The sequence below is a fragment of the Miniopterus schreibersii genome (assembly GCF_964146895.1).
Source record: "Miniopterus schreibersii genome assembly, chromosome: 8".
NCBI classification, from domain to species: Eukaryota; Metazoa; Chordata; class Mammalia; order Chiroptera; family Miniopteridae; genus Miniopterus; species Miniopterus schreibersii.
Genome location: NC_138109.1, coordinates 39,004,355 through 39,020,784, shown reverse-complemented (window position 1 = coordinate 39,020,784; position 16,430 = coordinate 39,004,355). Strand labels below are relative to the sequence as shown.

The 16,430-nt window shown below is 36.7% G+C and overlaps 1 protein-coding gene across 4 annotated transcripts in view; it reads right to left on the bottom strand.

The window, feature by feature from the left end:
* The window catches only part of ATG4C (autophagy related 4C cysteine peptidase), a 55,785-nt gene that overhangs the window by 14,340 nt on the left and 25,015 nt on the right, over nt 1-16,430 (bottom strand). For all 4 annotated transcript variants that reach the window (XM_081144406.1, XM_081144403.1, XM_081144404.1 and 1 more), the window contains 4 exons: nt 10,749-10,982; nt 8,955-9,285; nt 6,708-6,778; nt 3,912-4,048 (listed from right to left, as the gene is read on the bottom strand). In XM_081144406.1, coding sequence (XP_081000532.1) covers nt 3,912-4,048; nt 6,708-6,778; nt 8,955-9,285; nt 10,749-10,982 — 773 coding nt within the window. The remainder of the gene's footprint in view (nt 1-3,911; nt 4,049-6,707; nt 6,779-8,954; nt 9,286-10,748; nt 10,983-16,430) is intronic.

The window sequence follows — 16,430 nt, the reverse complement described above, 5'->3', positions numbered from 1 at the left end:
AAGATTTTTTTATGCTACTTTATTTGGAATAAATATAAGGACTAATGAAAATGTTTTAATCCAAGGAAAATAATAATTACTATTGTATTTAAAGCCAATTTATTTTACTAACTGTAAAATACCAGAGATACCTCAATAAATTATTTGGTATGCCCCTCAGCATCTAGTCTAAGCAGAACTCTAAGGTGGGCCAAATAACCCTATACCTAAAAAAAAAAAAAAAATTCCAGTAGGCTCAGTTAAAAAATATGTCCAGTGGGATCAATTCATGCACTAATTTTAGCATATATTGTTAGGAAACACTAACAGTGATAAAGTGTATGTTATTTAAAAAAAAAACACCAAAGTATTAAACAATAATTAAACTTTCCTTCTCATAAATGAGAGGATGTTTTGAAATCTAGAAGATATAAAAATAAAGAATATATAAACAAATGCTTTTTTTTCTTTAATAAGTAATCAAATGATAGTATTTTTTTAAGCTTAATTATTTTCTTAAAAATACGTGGTCATTGTAATAAAAACACATGCAGTAAAAATTTCCCAAAACCCCAACACTCAGAGTTCATCATAATTAACATTTTGGGGGAAAACTTCTTCACTATCTATATTACCTATATTCACAGATAGACTTACAAATACAATTTTATATATGTGGCATCACATAATGTATACTTGTAACTTCTGTCACTCATTATATCATAAATATTATTTCCTGTCAATAAATATAGGCCTATATTATAGTTAATGACTATAAAATATTCTATTTTATGAAAATAACAAAATGTGCTTTAAAACCCCCATTATGAATATTTAAATTATTTTCAGGTTCTTACTGTTATAAATAACTCTTTCAGTCTTATGAAAAATATAGAGGGGTTTTTTTGGAAAGGAGAACTGCAACTGTAAAAAAAAATTAAATAAAATAGAGAAGGCATATTAGATTAAAATTTTAGAGCTAACTAAAAAATAAGTTAAGATGAAATTATACCAAAAAACAAACAAACCACTAGACAATAATAGTATTTATCATTAATGAATCTACTGCTTTCCCCCTAAATAAAAGTCCTAACACAAATAGTGTCTTTCTTTAACTTGAGGTTACCTGATCAGTTGAAACATAATGCTTATGACATAGGGGCCCATGAGGAAGTGAAAATTTTAAGTCCCTCATAGCCAAGAAAAAATCATTACTGATTTTCTTCAGAAGAATGAGTCCAAGTAATGGGAGAAAGACTCTGGTTCCTGGCATCTATATTTCCTTTACAACAGACTCGAGCAGATACAGCAATAAACACTCAGGAGCAGACTGGGAGCGAGAACACCACTGCATATAAGAGGCTGTATTTTTGGAAACTTGAAACACTTTTCTGTTCCTAAAGAAAACTTCTTCACATTTATCTAGTGGTGAGAAATTATTGAGCTGTATCCATGGAACAATAAAAAAGACTGAAGTCGTCAGTCAATAAGGAAAGTCCTAATTTATCTTGCTGAAGAAAGAACATACAGGATTTTCCTCATTCTGTATCCCTTAAAAACAAATAAACAAATAAACAAACAAACAAACTTCCTGTGTAAGGGCTGACAAAGCACCACCCCAAATTCCTTTCTCCTCGCGGAATGATAAAGGACAAGGTACCATCTCTGAAATGTTGAAAAACACAACTGAACGGTGAATTTGAGAGAACATAGTATAGAATGGTTTCAAAGGGAAAAATACAACTGCTGATGAAGGAGGGGAAGGAAGCAGAGGGACAGGAAAAAGGGGGGGAAGGGATGGGTAGAGATGAAGGAAAAATTAAAATGTTTCAATAGTCACTGCTCTCCCACTTTAGCAGACTATATGGAAAAATATGAAAAACAACCAAAGGTCTAGTCTGTGAACCAATTTGCTATCTGAGCTTGAACATATCACTTAACTTGTCTTTTCTGTTTTATAAAGACAATCCAGTTCCTAGCTATTGTGAGGGCAAACAAGATCAATATGTTTTGAAAGTGTTATACAAATATGAGAGTTAACAAATACTTGTTGAGCAACTCCTATATGCTGACCACGGTTCGTTTCACCACAAGTCAGGCTCCAATGAATCACTAGGGAGCATGAGGCAGTCCCACCATCTGATAGATACTATCAATGCCACCAAATAGCAAAGCCCTCGCCAGATTTAACATGCCTCGAAGCCATCTGCAGCCCACTCCACCACAATGGGGTTTTGGCTAAAGAAGTCAGTTCCAAGACTGGCTCAGTTCCTAATCTTTTCATGGTAGTAGAAAAAGGGGAGGGAATCCAGTTCAGAATTGGTTGGAACCTACTGAGACATGACAAGATGCCCCAAGTCTCAAAACCCTCAATGGACTCTCCAGGTGAAATGGTTCGTAACTTTGCACGTTCTACCAATAGCTCCACTAAAGAACCCAGGCCCCATTTCTATCTAAAGGATTCATATGTTATTAATATATTGGTGTTATTAGTAACAAGTGTGCTTACAAAAATGTAGTAACTGTTAGGAAAAGCCAATATACCAGCTAGAAGACTTCCATATACCACATACTGAAAAGAACTGTTCTAGATTTTTAAAATCAGTACTATTTAACCTGAGTATACATTTTCCACCAGATACATAGGGACTACAATATGGGATTAATGCTTCATGTGGGGGAAAAATTGTTACTGAATCATAAAACAAAAACCTAGACTTTATTTCAAGATCACTATATCCCTTAACACTCCATTCAAAACGGAATCTTCATCTCTGCCCTTAAAAAATAAGAAAGTTTATTAAAACTATGAAAATAATATAAATACTATATTATATTATTGACCAGAAACTAAGTATTTCAAAAGTTAAAGTTTTATGACAACTGAATATATTCGTGCCCCAAATGAGGTAACATAATTAGGTTCTTTAGGAAAAAAGAATTTTGTGTTCTGAAATACAACAGATTTTTAACTGGTTAACATGAAGAAAACAAAGTTGGAACCTCTCCCCATACTATTTTCATCATTTCTGTATATACAAATAATCATCCTAACTTCTTATTGACCTCATGGTGACACAGGAAACAAATTAATAGATAATGCAGCCATAATAGAAAAGTCAGTTTGTTTCAATAATCACTTGACATAGTTTAATGTGGGTTTTATGAATTAATAAATGTACACACTTTTAAAAACCACAAATAATGCCCAGCCGGGTGTGGCTCAGCGGTTGAGCATTGACCTAGGATCCAGGAGATTGGGGTTCGATTCCCGTTCAGGGCACATGCCCGGGTTGCAGGCTAGGCAGCCGATCAATGACTCTCTCAACATTGATGTTTCTATCTCTCTCTCTCCCTCTCCCTTCCTCTCTCTGAAATCAATAAAGATATATATTTTTAAAAACCAAAAACCCCACAAATAACGATAATGGGAAATACAGACATATTACAGGTTATGATTTTTGTTGCATTTGTGTCTCCTTGATTAGCTACACAGATTAAAAGGCTTTTCATTTTGTCATAGAACACTACATTCTTCAAATCACATGTGATCTTATAATACTGAAATTTATAATTTCTAATGTCAGCCCTGGCCGGTGTGGCCATTGGTTAGGCACCATTCCATGCACTTAAAAGTTGCCATATATATTCCTGGTCAGGGCACATGCCTGGGTTGCGGGCTTGATCCCCAGTACGGGGCGTGCAGGAGGCAGCGGATATTTCACACATTGATGTTTCTCTCTCTCCCTCTCCCTTCCTCTCTCTCTAAAAATCAATTATAATCTTTTTTTAAAAATCTCTAATATCGAACTTTATAATCTACAAGTACAAAATCATCACTACCCATTTAATAGAAAAAAAACATTGTAAATCTTTTGTATTTTTCAGATGAGCTAACACTGCCTTTAAAAAAATGAGCTCTCATTGCCTACCTTTATAAACTCCAAGTAGTCAATGTTGGTTCTTTCTCCACCAAGTCTAACAGGAACCAGAATAATAACAGCTTTGTCATCTGCATTACCAGAAGCCATGGAAGCACACTGTGTATCAATTACGTCTGAACTGTAAACTGAAAAAAAACACAATGAATATGTATTAAATGTTCTCAGAAACATTTTTTCCCCACTTTCCCCCACACTGGCCAGTCATTTGACCTCTGACATCACTATCAAGGTCTCAACAAGTTAAACATACCTACCTCGTATATGCATTCAATAGATACTTATTGAGTAGCTACTGTATGGCACTGGGGCTTCAGTAGTGAGCAAACGAGAAAAATCCCTGTCTTCAGAGAGCATACACTCAAATATGGGGAAATGGGCAATAAGTAAATAAAATATAACATGTGTCAAATGGTGATGGGTGCTTCAAAGAAAAACAAAGGGCAAGAGATGACAGGAAATGCTAGGGGCAGGGACAATTTAAAATCAGGTGATAGGCAATGTCTTATGAGAAACTAATATTTAAGTCAAGACATAAAGTAAGAAACCCAGTAATACAGATACCTGGGAGAAGAGCATTCCAGGTAGAAAGAAAAAAGTGTAAATGCCTTAGGGCAGAAGCACAGCTAGCATATCATATCCCAGGAATCAGAGGCCAGAGCCTCTGAAGGGAAATGGCCAAGGAGCCCTGGAGCAGAAATGAGGTAAGGAGATAAAGTGACAGATTAGGAGAGAGTGAAGACAAGATTGCATGAACTCTTAAAGGCCATTGTAAAGACTTCAGTTTTTAAGTGAAGTGAGATGGGAAGCCACTAAAGAGTTTTTTAGGAAAGGAAAGTCCTGCTCCGACTTACACTTCACCAGTCTGCTTCATGTGTTGACAACAGACTGTAGGGCAAGGGCTGAAGCACAGGGAACAGCTAGAGAGCCACTGCTGCAGCTCAGCAAGAGATGATGACGGCTGGAACAAAGGCAGTAATTATGAAGACGGGAACGGTCACAGGATGGGCATGTGGAGGCGGATCAGGATGAAGATGAAGAGCTCCCTAATTCATTACATGTAAGGTGTGAGAAGCAAAGGAGTCACAGGAGATGTGAAGGGTTTTGGTGTAAGCAAACAGTAAGAGAGCTGCCATTTACAGAGACATAGAAGACCGTAGGAGGGGAAAATATGAGAGGGGGGACTGGGAAATCAGTTTTAGACGCGCTAAGTTTGACACGTCCATTAGACACGCAAGCAGGGAGGGTGAGCTGGCAGTTACGGACATAAAAGCCCGGATTTGGGGAGAGGCCCAGGGTGGACCTATAAATTTGGGTACTGACAGCAGACAGATGGCACTTACTGTAAAGCCATGAGGCTGGGTGAATTCAAATCCAGAAAAAGAGATGGAGTCTAAAGGCTGAGCACACCAATAACTTCAGAGATCGGGGCGATCAGGAAAAGCCAGCAAAGGAGACTGAAGGAGTGGACAAGGAAAGAGAGGGAACCTGAAGAGTAATGTTCTGGAAACTAAGTAAACAAAATGTTACACAGCAAAGGAGGAAGTGGCCGGCTGTGTCAGCTGCTCCCAGCAGGCCGCGTGACGTGAGGGCCGAGAAGTGACCACTGGATTTAGCAAGATTAAATTATTGATAAAGGCAGTTTTGGTGGAATGAGGGATGGGAGAGCCTAAGTGGAGTAATTTGAGAAAATGAAAGAATTAGGTGGAAGCAAATACAGACAAAACTTAATTTTGTTTTGTTCAACATAAAATAGTTTTACTAAAAACTTACTTTCCATCCACACTCCCTGTCAGTTTAACCAAACTCTGCTCCCCTTCCAGTTAACTGATTAACAAATTCTGACTCTTGTGCCCCAGTTCTTCCCTTTAAATTCTAAATTTAGACTATGAGCTATCAGATTCTCTGTACACAAGCTTCCCTATTTCCTAGTCAGTCTAAACAAGCGATTTTCAACCTCTTTCATCTCATGGCACATGAAAACTAATTACTAAAATTCTGCAGCACACCAAAAAATATATTTTTAGCTAATCTAAAAAAAAAAAGGTATTAATTTTGATTCATTCACACTGGATGGCTATTGTTATATTGGCTGTTGTAATTTTTTATTTGACAATCTAAGGGAAAAGAGGTGACTGCCCCTGACTAAATAGTCAGGTGTTGCATGTTTTAAAAATTCTTGCGGCACATGAGTTAAAAACCACTGGTCTAAACCAGAGCTACAAAAATGCCACAGTAAATAAATCAATAAATTTTTTTTTAATTAAAAAATAAAATTAACCTTTACAAAAGACCAAACAAAGTACAAATGGTATTTGGTTACCGTTCTTTCCACACTATAAGCACTAGTTAGTTATCAAGGTAGCCTTGCTTTAATAGAAAACCCAAAACAAAAAAACAAGGCAAAATTCTGGACAATAGCTGCATCATTATCAGATGATGTACTGAAGCACTACTGCAAAACATGTCCAAATGAAGAAATTTCCGTCCTTGAAACATACCCATACCTATGTTAAATTTTACCATCTAGCTTTTTTAAGGTAGTCATTTTAAATATCGAAATTTTCTCTCATAGCTTATTTTAATACTACAACTAAGAATACATAGTATATTAAGGAATATTTAATAAGTGCCTACTATGAGTAGGGTGTTATATAGAAACAAAAATGTGTAAGACATGGTCCCTACCTTCACAATCATTTAGAATATAATTGGGATAAGCTAAACACATATGAAAAAGTCTGACCAAGTGAACAGATGAAAATTTAAATTATATACATTCCTTACCTGTGCAATCCTGTGCAACATAAATAGTTATTCCTTGTAAATCAGGGTGTCTTGCTTCTTCAACTGCTTTTCTAAGAAATAACAAGCATCATACTTTAAAAGCCTAACTACTGCTTCCAGTTGGTAACTGAAGATTTAATTTCAGAGGAAAGAAACCCATCATTTTCCTGACATTCTAATTTAACCTATAGCGTCTCCTTTCAAAATGATCATCTGGCCCGGCTGGCGTGGCTCAGCGGTTGAGCATCGACCTAGAATCCAAGCGATCGTGGTTCGACTCCCGGTCAGGGCACGTGCCTTGGTTACAGGCTCGCTCCCCAGCCCCAGTAGGGGCATGTGCGGGAGGCAACCAATCGATGTCTCTCTCTCACATCAATGTCCCGTCCCGTTCTCCCCCCCCCCCCCCCGTCATTCCACTTTCTCTGAAAAGTTATGAAAACAGTATCCTCAGGTAAGGATTAAAAAAAAAAAATCAGGTCAATTTTTTCAAAGTTGAACAGTACACTAAATTACTCAAAGAACATTAAACATTTGCTAACCAATGACATCACAATATGCTTCGAGGTTTGCTTCATATTAACTTACATTACTGACCAGCAGTGAATCACTGTTAGATTGTCCTCTGGTATACCTATGAAAGTCTTTTTCTTTTCTTTAAACAATAGCATGACTTTTTCCCCTTCATTCAAAAACCTTTATGACCTGAACAAATGAATTTCCTAATTTCAAGTCTTAGGATTCTATAAGTAAAACTGCAAATTGAAAAATATTTCTGACTGTGATGTTCTCAAAGGTGTGCAATATAGCCCTGGCGAGTGTGGCTCAGCTGGCTGAGCATTATTGCTGGTTTGATTCCCAGTCAGGGTGCCTGCTCAGGTTGTGGGCGCAGCTCCATCCCCAATAGGGGGCATGCAGCAGGAGGCAGCTGACAGATGTTTCCCTCTCCCATAGATGCTTCTCTCTCTCCCATCGGTGCTTCTCTCTCTCCCTCTGCCTTCCTCTCTAAAATTAATAAAAACATTTTTTTTTAAAAAGGTGGACAATATTTTTTAAAAATCACAATATCTTGTAAAAGGAAATTACACAAGTTGTAGACATTTAAATATGTTATTTAATTGTATCTTTATAATTTTTAACTTAACATGCCTTATTATGCATGTTTGTATGTGTTAACAGAGACTAAGGATCAGCAAACTATGACCCGCAGGCCCAGTATGACCTGTGGCCTGTTTCTTTGGTAAGAATGGTTTGTACAGTTTAAATGCCTGCTTTTAAAAAGAAAGAAAGAACAGAAAAATGGGCAATAGAGCCCTTATAGGGCCTACAAAGACTAAAATATTTACTATCAGGCCTTTTACAGAAAAAGTTTCTGTATTTTGACGAACAGAAACTATCCTTTTATGATTATGCTTTTATAAATGTCATAACAAGCTGAACTTGATATTATTATTAACAATCCATTTAATAACATTATGTAAATACTTTTTCAACTGTAAGCATCTGGCCTTTAAAATATAAAAGCAATTTAATATAATATGCAAAAAATTTGGTAATAATTTCAAATTTATATATGATTCTAAATGGAATAAATTTACTACAACATACTATGCTTGGATGACCTATTCACAATTGTCTATAATAATAATGGGATATACAACAAATAAGAAAATTTTTTTAAAAATTTAAGTAGTATCCAAATAAGTGGCATATAAAAACATGAGGTATAGTGAAATTTGACTTTTGACTGTTTTTTCTAACTATTCTGTCACAGACGCTCTACTTTTACTATGATATAATTAGAATATTAATAGTCCCACACATTTACAATTCACAAGAATTTGATGTGTGCAAAGAAATGCTGAAAACATCCATTTTGGTTCTTGACATTTCATTATGTTAGCAGTACATTACAGCCCCAGGTTATACTATTAAAAAAACAACTGTAATGTTATGCATGTTCCAAGGTTGAAAGAGTTGTTAGTTTTTAGAACAATTCAATAAGGTAGTCTAATGAAAACCTGGTTAGAAAGAGACCTTAGATATCTATACCTATGAGCAAAAGAAGAAAACTCTGTCACTAAATTAAATGTAACTAGAGTTGCAAAATGTTGCAAATAAAAGCTCCTTTATGAATATTCTCATACAGTTAGACTTTAAAGTTCCAGTTACATATATACACTGCAAAAATCAGTATCTCTGAGCCTGAGGACCTCTACCATAATATGAAAGATTGTAAAACAATTTTACCTTAAAATGTGAGCAACCACAGCTGGTCCATACCAATCTCCAGCCTTTTTCCCAGCCTTCTTTCCATATTCTATTAGTTGATGTAGGCCAAAGAGAGCCAAGGGGGAATCACCAAACCAAGAGATGATTTTCCTGTGATAAATTTCGTTTCGCATTTCATGATCATCAGAGTACCTCCCAACTGTTTCCTTCAGAGAAATTGTTGGGGTTTTGAGTTCTCTTTCCCCTGACAGCGATGCTTCAAATGATGCAGTAAATTTTTTTACAGTGTGGGAAGTCCATGATTCAGAGTCTGAATTTTCAATGTTCAAAGCATCAGGCCAGGTCCAAGCTACAGTAGTTCCAAAGCAAGGTGTTCAGATCTTTTAAATAGTTAGACTTTAACAATTCTACTAAAATAAGTATGCAGCATTTAAATTCATATGGGTTATACAGAGACAATTCTGGATATGCTTTTTTTTCTTTTCTTTGACAGTGCTGAGATGGAATAAAGACTTTTGTATTCCATTACCAGTACTGCTTATCAGACATCCAGTCTTGGCCACCCAAAGGCACAATAAACACATTCACTAACATTCAGAGTATCTGTGAGAAAGTAACTTCAGAAAGCAGATTTTGTTTTGATTGTATGTTAAAAGAGAAGTCTGACCATGGAAATTTTAAATTTTTTCCCCCAAATATTTTTCCCCCATATAACCCTCTCAGAATAATGTAATCATTGTTTAAGGAGTAATATCAATTCTCCAGTAAATGAAAAGTTACAATAAATGAAGTCACTAAAGATTAGAGATCTCAAAAAAGTCAACTATTTCCACAACTGCACTGTTTTTAATAACAAGACTGTCCCCAAACATAGATGTGATTTCAAGTTAATAAAATGAGTCCTAGATTCAGAGACCTAGTCAAGACTATGAAAAATATTCCAACTCTTGCCCCTGATTTCACAAGACTACAAATAAATCATCCCAGAGTTTAAAAATTCTTCTTCCTTGCATTACCCACACCACTTTTGAATAAACATTCTCTATGATCTCATCAATAATTCCTATAGAAAGGTTACTAAATATTTGCCATGCATTCAGAAAAACTAACAAAAAATGACAGCACTTAGTAACCAGATATGATAGCCTAAAATGGTAGACTAAAATCCTCCTACAAATGTACACATTATAAAAAATGGACTAAGGAATGGTAAAGAAGGTGGCACACTAGAAAAAAAAAAGATATATGTATGTTAGGTATCAATGACATTTTTGAGAGTCTAAAAGACTAAGCATGATAATCTTATTAAGAATATGCCAAATCATTTAACTGATTACAATCATATTTATAAAAATAAAAATAATTTTAAAGCATTATTGATATGTAGAGAGAAAATAAAGCAGTGTAAAATTTGTTATGATTTAAATAATGTAAAAATATTAACCATCTGCTCAAAGTCACTGCTATTGACCTGTCCAGGATTTACTGGAGACAATCCAGAGAGTTCAATCGAAAAGAAATAAATAATAACCACACTGAAAAAAGGCTACTAAAAATTGCACTTACTTAATTAATGGTGGTAGCCAAGAATAATAGGTATGTTTAACCTGTATTTTTGAAAAGGGAATCATGAAAGTTTACGTATAAGTCATACCTGACCCAATTCAATAAAGATGCAATATGTTAGATTAGTTTCAACTTTAGAAGACATTAGGGAGTCAGGAAATCAACCTAAGGGAATTTTATGTGGTTTGAAAGCTGGAGTTCAAATTTAAAAAACAAAAACCAAAAAAAAGCAGAGATTTGATTTACCTCTACCAAGAAAGTGTAGTATGAGTCCTTGAGCCAATAGCATCTGGCCAGTTCGTAATGTACAGCCCCAGCCACAGTCTGTTGTCAAAGATGAGCCTTCTATTTGAGGAAATTCTTCCCTGTAGGTCAGCCATATTCTTGAAATAAAATCTTTACGAAATTCTTCTACATTTCCCGCAATTACATGATCTTCTATTGTATATCCTGGTCTTGTAGGTAACAGTTTATTTTCATCTACAAAATAAAAATATAAACTATAGTCTAAATATATGCTAAGAGATGTCAATAATGCATACTCCATTATTGTCCATATGCTATAGGGTACGCCACAATTTTTCTCAATCTTTTTTCTGTTTAAATGAAGATAAACCTTATTCAGCCTAATCAGACTGTTATGAAAATCAAATGCGAATGAACGCTGAATGTTTTGTACACTCCAGCACTAATGTAAGATATTATCAGTAATACCATTGTTAATAATGATATCCTATAGTCCAAATACAATCAACCCTTTTATGAGGGGATAATATAATAATAGCTTTTCTTTTTGCCTCATTTGGCTCAGGATATAGATATTAGTGCTCTCTAAAATGAGATCTGCAATAAAAATACCATGATTGTCAATATGTAAAAATGTGTTTAAACTAGTTCTTAAAATCAAATAAAATGTGCACACTGTATTCATTGTCATGAATACTTAACTCAAATTATAAAATCAAAACCAAGATAAAGAGTAAAAACTATAAAATTCTTAAATATATAGTTATCCCTTTGTGTGGAAGTATAATGTTTTTAATTGTTACAACCCACATGTATCATTTTTAAAAGCTTTTTCAAATTGATTACCTCTAATACAATTTCTATGGGAAAACTATGGTCACTGTTTTCCCAATAATTTATAAAACACTAGTGCTAAAAATGAACTAACATTCCTTGATTACTCCCAGAGAGGTCTTAAGAATCCTCTTCTGTCATTCCAGTCACTGCTACTGCCTTTAGTACGCACCCCCATTTCTCTTCCAGATGAACAGAGTATCTTAATTGGTCTCATCGTGTGTTTTTTAATCTGCCTTATTGTCCAGAGTGACCTCACTACAAACCATCTGACTTCACATTATTCATTTGGTCTATATTTCCAGGATAAAATTCAATTCAGCATCTACTTTAAAGTCAGGTATATCTAGGTCTGAGTCTCAGGTGTAAGCACCGGCCAACATTGGAAACTCAGACAGTTAGACTAAGCCTTTGTTTTCTCATCTGCCTGAGCTCATTGAAAGGAGTGTTTCACACAGACAGTGCCTGACACATAGGAGAGACTTAATGTTGAATGGCAAAAAATATATTTAAAATCCACATAAAAAAACAACTGTTCTTCCTTTAAAATCCTGATATAACGTCCTTACCTCCCATATTTTACTTCTACCTTTATTTTTTGCTAATCCGTGATAAAGTGCCTGCGGGGATCCACATGATCTGGGACCAAATCCTGGCCCCACCCCTAAACAATCATGTGACCTTAGGAAAGTTACTCTACTTCTTAAATACCTCACTTGAAACAAGTTTGGGGGCATAGCAAGTGTCTGCCAAATGTTAACTATCATCATCATCTTCATCGAATCAACACAGTGGTACCCCACTTTGTGGTTCTCTATTCCATATGAGAAAATCATGCCTTAAGCGTTGTTGTTGTTGAAAAAGGAAAAGCTGGAAACTCCTGCCGTGGAAGGGAGAAACGGAGGCGAGAAACGCAATTTAGTGAATCCTTGCATTTCCTAAATTGGTCCCAATTTTACCAATGAGGAAGTGGAGGAGTAATGTACCCTTTACTCTCATTTTAGACACACTGTCATAGCTCTTTATTGAGAGTAGGACCAGAGCCCGAGGGGTTGCTATGGTCAAGATGCAGGTAAAAACAATTTTTGAAAGGCAGAGGAGCATTTAGTTACAAAAATGATCAACAATTAAGGTGTAACTTAGTTCAGTGAGCAATACACCAAACCAATCAGCTGTCAGTCCCCATGAAACTGAGTTGCTAACCAAAGGTTTGTTTGCTTTAACAAATGCCCATCGCACTTCCCAAAAGACCAGAAAGCTCCAGGCAGCCAGTGATGAGTGGAAAACTGAGCCTAGGGCACATTGAACTAGGGGGGACAGGGAGAGCAGTGGTGGGGTGGGGCAATGGAAATCATATGCCTTCTCTGTGAGGCGGGCACATAAAGAGCACGCTGGGTGTGATTGGTCCCTCGCAACCAGGTGACCACAGAACATGTTCTGGTTGACGGGTGCCAGCCAGGAGAACAGCCTTCAGGTGAGAGGTGGCTGCAGAGGAGGAGCAGCTTTGGCTGTGCTCTCTTCCCAAAGCGGCTATAGTTCTCAGCACTTACCCGTTCCCCATCTCTTTTAAATGTTTGGCTGGTTGCCACCCTCACAGACTAATCAGCTAAAGGGATGTAGTAGCAGTTCAGCAGAGAGGGTAGGGCTGGCCCTGAGCGCTTCTGGGGCCCTGCAGCCAAATAGCCAGGCAATCGGGGAGCAAGTTTGTGCCTGCTTTAACAGCGAAACCCTGAGGGCTACCCATGCCAGCCATGCCTGGTTTGGGGCATGGGGGATGAGCAGCGGTGACAGACGCAAGGAGTGAAAGTACACCATGGGGAACAAACTGACTTGTTTCCTGAAGTCCAGTGTCAGCCCCAAGCTGGGCCAGACCCTGGCCAGTAGAGCCACACTATGAGTCTGGTATTTATGAGGTGGTGGCAGGAAACATGGTGGCAGTAGCACCATCACCTGCTGCCCTGGAGCTGGTGAGCAACAACATCTGCAGCACACCAGCAACCCAGAGATGCCCAGGGGTAAGGAGGTGGTGAGCACTATCTACTCTCAGGAGTACCTCTGGACTTTGTTGTCCCCTGGGTCCCCTGGGAGGGAGCCACTGTCCTTGGGCTCCTCCTTGCCTGGAGCTGACTTTCCCAGGACTGAACAGCAGGGACCAATGCTGGCTATGCCTGGTGTCCCCAGGCCTTCTTTCCCCCTCGTGTCTAGCCAGTTTCTTTCTCTCTTTACTACCTGAAAGCCCAGTTCTTTCCCCTATTTTCATTTTTCAAACCAGCCTGAGACCCTCCAGTCCTCAGCCATTCCTGTTTATAGCTCTATTTAACGTCTTGTGAGACTTTACGAAGCCTTTTGGGTATATTTCCGTCCTTTCTCAATGAGAACTTTAATACCCCAACATTGGAGTATTTATTTTATCTATTCATTCAATATAGAGACTGACAAGGAAAGTCCATATGGCGTTAAGTGAGCTGCTTTCAGTTTCCTGGACAGAAGTTGCCTTACTCCTTCCACTATAACCTGAACACAGAAGGAAAGAATGTTGTGGGAAAGAAAACATAAAATAACTGATCCAATGTGAAATGTGACTGCCAGCACTACAGAGAATAGTTTTTTGTTTCTTTGCTTGTTTTTTACCCAAAGGAGTTCTAATTAGTTTAAAATTTCCACTTTTACACAAATATGTTTTTAGTTTTACTTCAGTGACTTAACAGACTTCCCCTTCACTTTGACTGTTCTAAAAGAGAGGCGTTGTGGTTCATGAGACTGTTGGTCAAAAGTTTAAAAAAGAAAAAAGAAAACAAATTTCAACTTTAATTTGTAATATAAAGTTTTGGGTATTAAGATGCCAGATCCTCCACGAGAATGTTTATCTCCATGGCTCCCTCTCCCTCCTCTCCCCTGCTGCCAATAGAATCCTGTTCAACTTTAAGAATATTGAGGTAAAAGTTCTAAAGTTCAAATAACTGAGGGGTTAGGGGAGAGGAGGGGGAAGAGAGGGGGAGGAGAGAGGAAAAAAAGAGGAAATGTTTCATTAAAATAATTCTGGGTAACAACATGACTAATGAAGACTGTGTTCTTTGAAGTAGAAAACAATCTGTCATAAAGATGTTAAAGCCCCATTTGTCCATTTGTGTCATTTAAATGCCAGAGATTATTTGTTTCATAGAGGAAATGTCTTATAGCTCTTACTGTATTTAAACTTTAGTTAAGCCCTTCATTTCATTAAAAGTTAGAATAATTAAGCCTGTGGATTCACCCAGATGGAACGTGGCTTTGTAACTGGGAAGTACGCTTTTTTCAGAATATTCAAATGCTGTGAAAAAAAGGAACAAATTATGTGAATTAAGTGTGCCTTTAAACGAAAAGCAAATAATTATTTGTAAAAACTTGGGCTCTGCTTGGTCCTGTACGGTAAGCCCCTGAGTGATTTTACAAAGCAGTTAGTAGATGGGTAGTGTTAGTAGATAATAATGTTAGAAACCAAAATAGGACCTTTATATAATTCTTTTAAAATTAACAACTTACAACTTACTTTCATGTATATCTCATTTGGCCCTTCTAACTGCAAATAAGGCTCATGTATATTCTCCCTCTACTGCTGATGAAGAAACCGAGACAGAGATCTCAAATGACTGTGTAACAGCTACTGAAGAGAAGCTGGCATTGAGCTGATAGATACGCTAAATTCAGTTCCTGTAGTGCTTAAAAAACTCTTTAGAAGGCAGCTCATATTTTACCATTTTTCCATAAAATGGGTCTATCTGCACTTATTCCAGTTTTGATTATTTCCATTCAAAATTATTGTATACAACTCAGAAGCAACACCTCCATGAAATAGCATGAATTTACCAGGTAAACAAGTTGGTATATATTAAAGAGATTGTTCTGATGACTTTTAATTGCAGCTGAGAATGCCCTGGACAGAGGACCTTTAGGAGAAGCTGGTGCGCAAGCAGGGGAGGCTACTAGCATGAAGCATAGAGCTATGATAAAAGGTGTTAAGTCAGAAGAGTTAATAAATAGAGTTCGTCAGTACAGACTTTACTTTTTTATGTTCAACATGACAGTAAAACTTTCATTTCAATTTGTTTTTAATGTTTGGGAGGCATTCAATAAAGTGATATAAGAAATCTCAATTTCAGCATTTGCTTATTATAAAGTTTCCATAGAAACAAGGTCATAACACTAAAATATAAAGTACAAGCACATTGAAAGTTTGCTTTTAATGTCTTTATTTCAGATAATTTTATATCAGTTACCCTGGAAACTAAGAAATACCTACTTAAATGCAAAACATTTCGGCTTTTCTACAACGGAGAACTGAATTATTTGGTTACACAAAAGTATCTGTGAATGATCCTCTGCCATGTTCTTCTGCAAGACTACAACATGATTTCTTTTAAGTCATTTCAAAGAGCTATTCCTAAGAACCTCGTATAGATTTCAGATAAACTTAAAAGGAGTTTTCTACTACCTCGCCTTTATCTATCAGTGTATCTAATATAACTGATGGTAGTATCAGTAACACATAAAGACACTAAAGTCCTGTTATCCAACTTTATTATTGCTCATCAACTTTTCATACAACCTTTTATGTTATGGACTTATGAGCTTTCCTAATTTTCTGGCCAAAGGTTACTCCTTTCTCCCCCTCCCCCTAAGAAGTAGGGAAGGAATTGGTAATATTACGTGGGATAATCTCTGATGGGGTGGGGGCTGGGCAAAGGGAGAGGGAAATGGGGAACATCTGCAATAGTGTTAACAATAAAAAATTTAAATTAAAAAGATATTAGATAAAATCTTAGAAGTTATAGGAAAATTGGGAGAATCTAACTAATTTGGGGTACACTG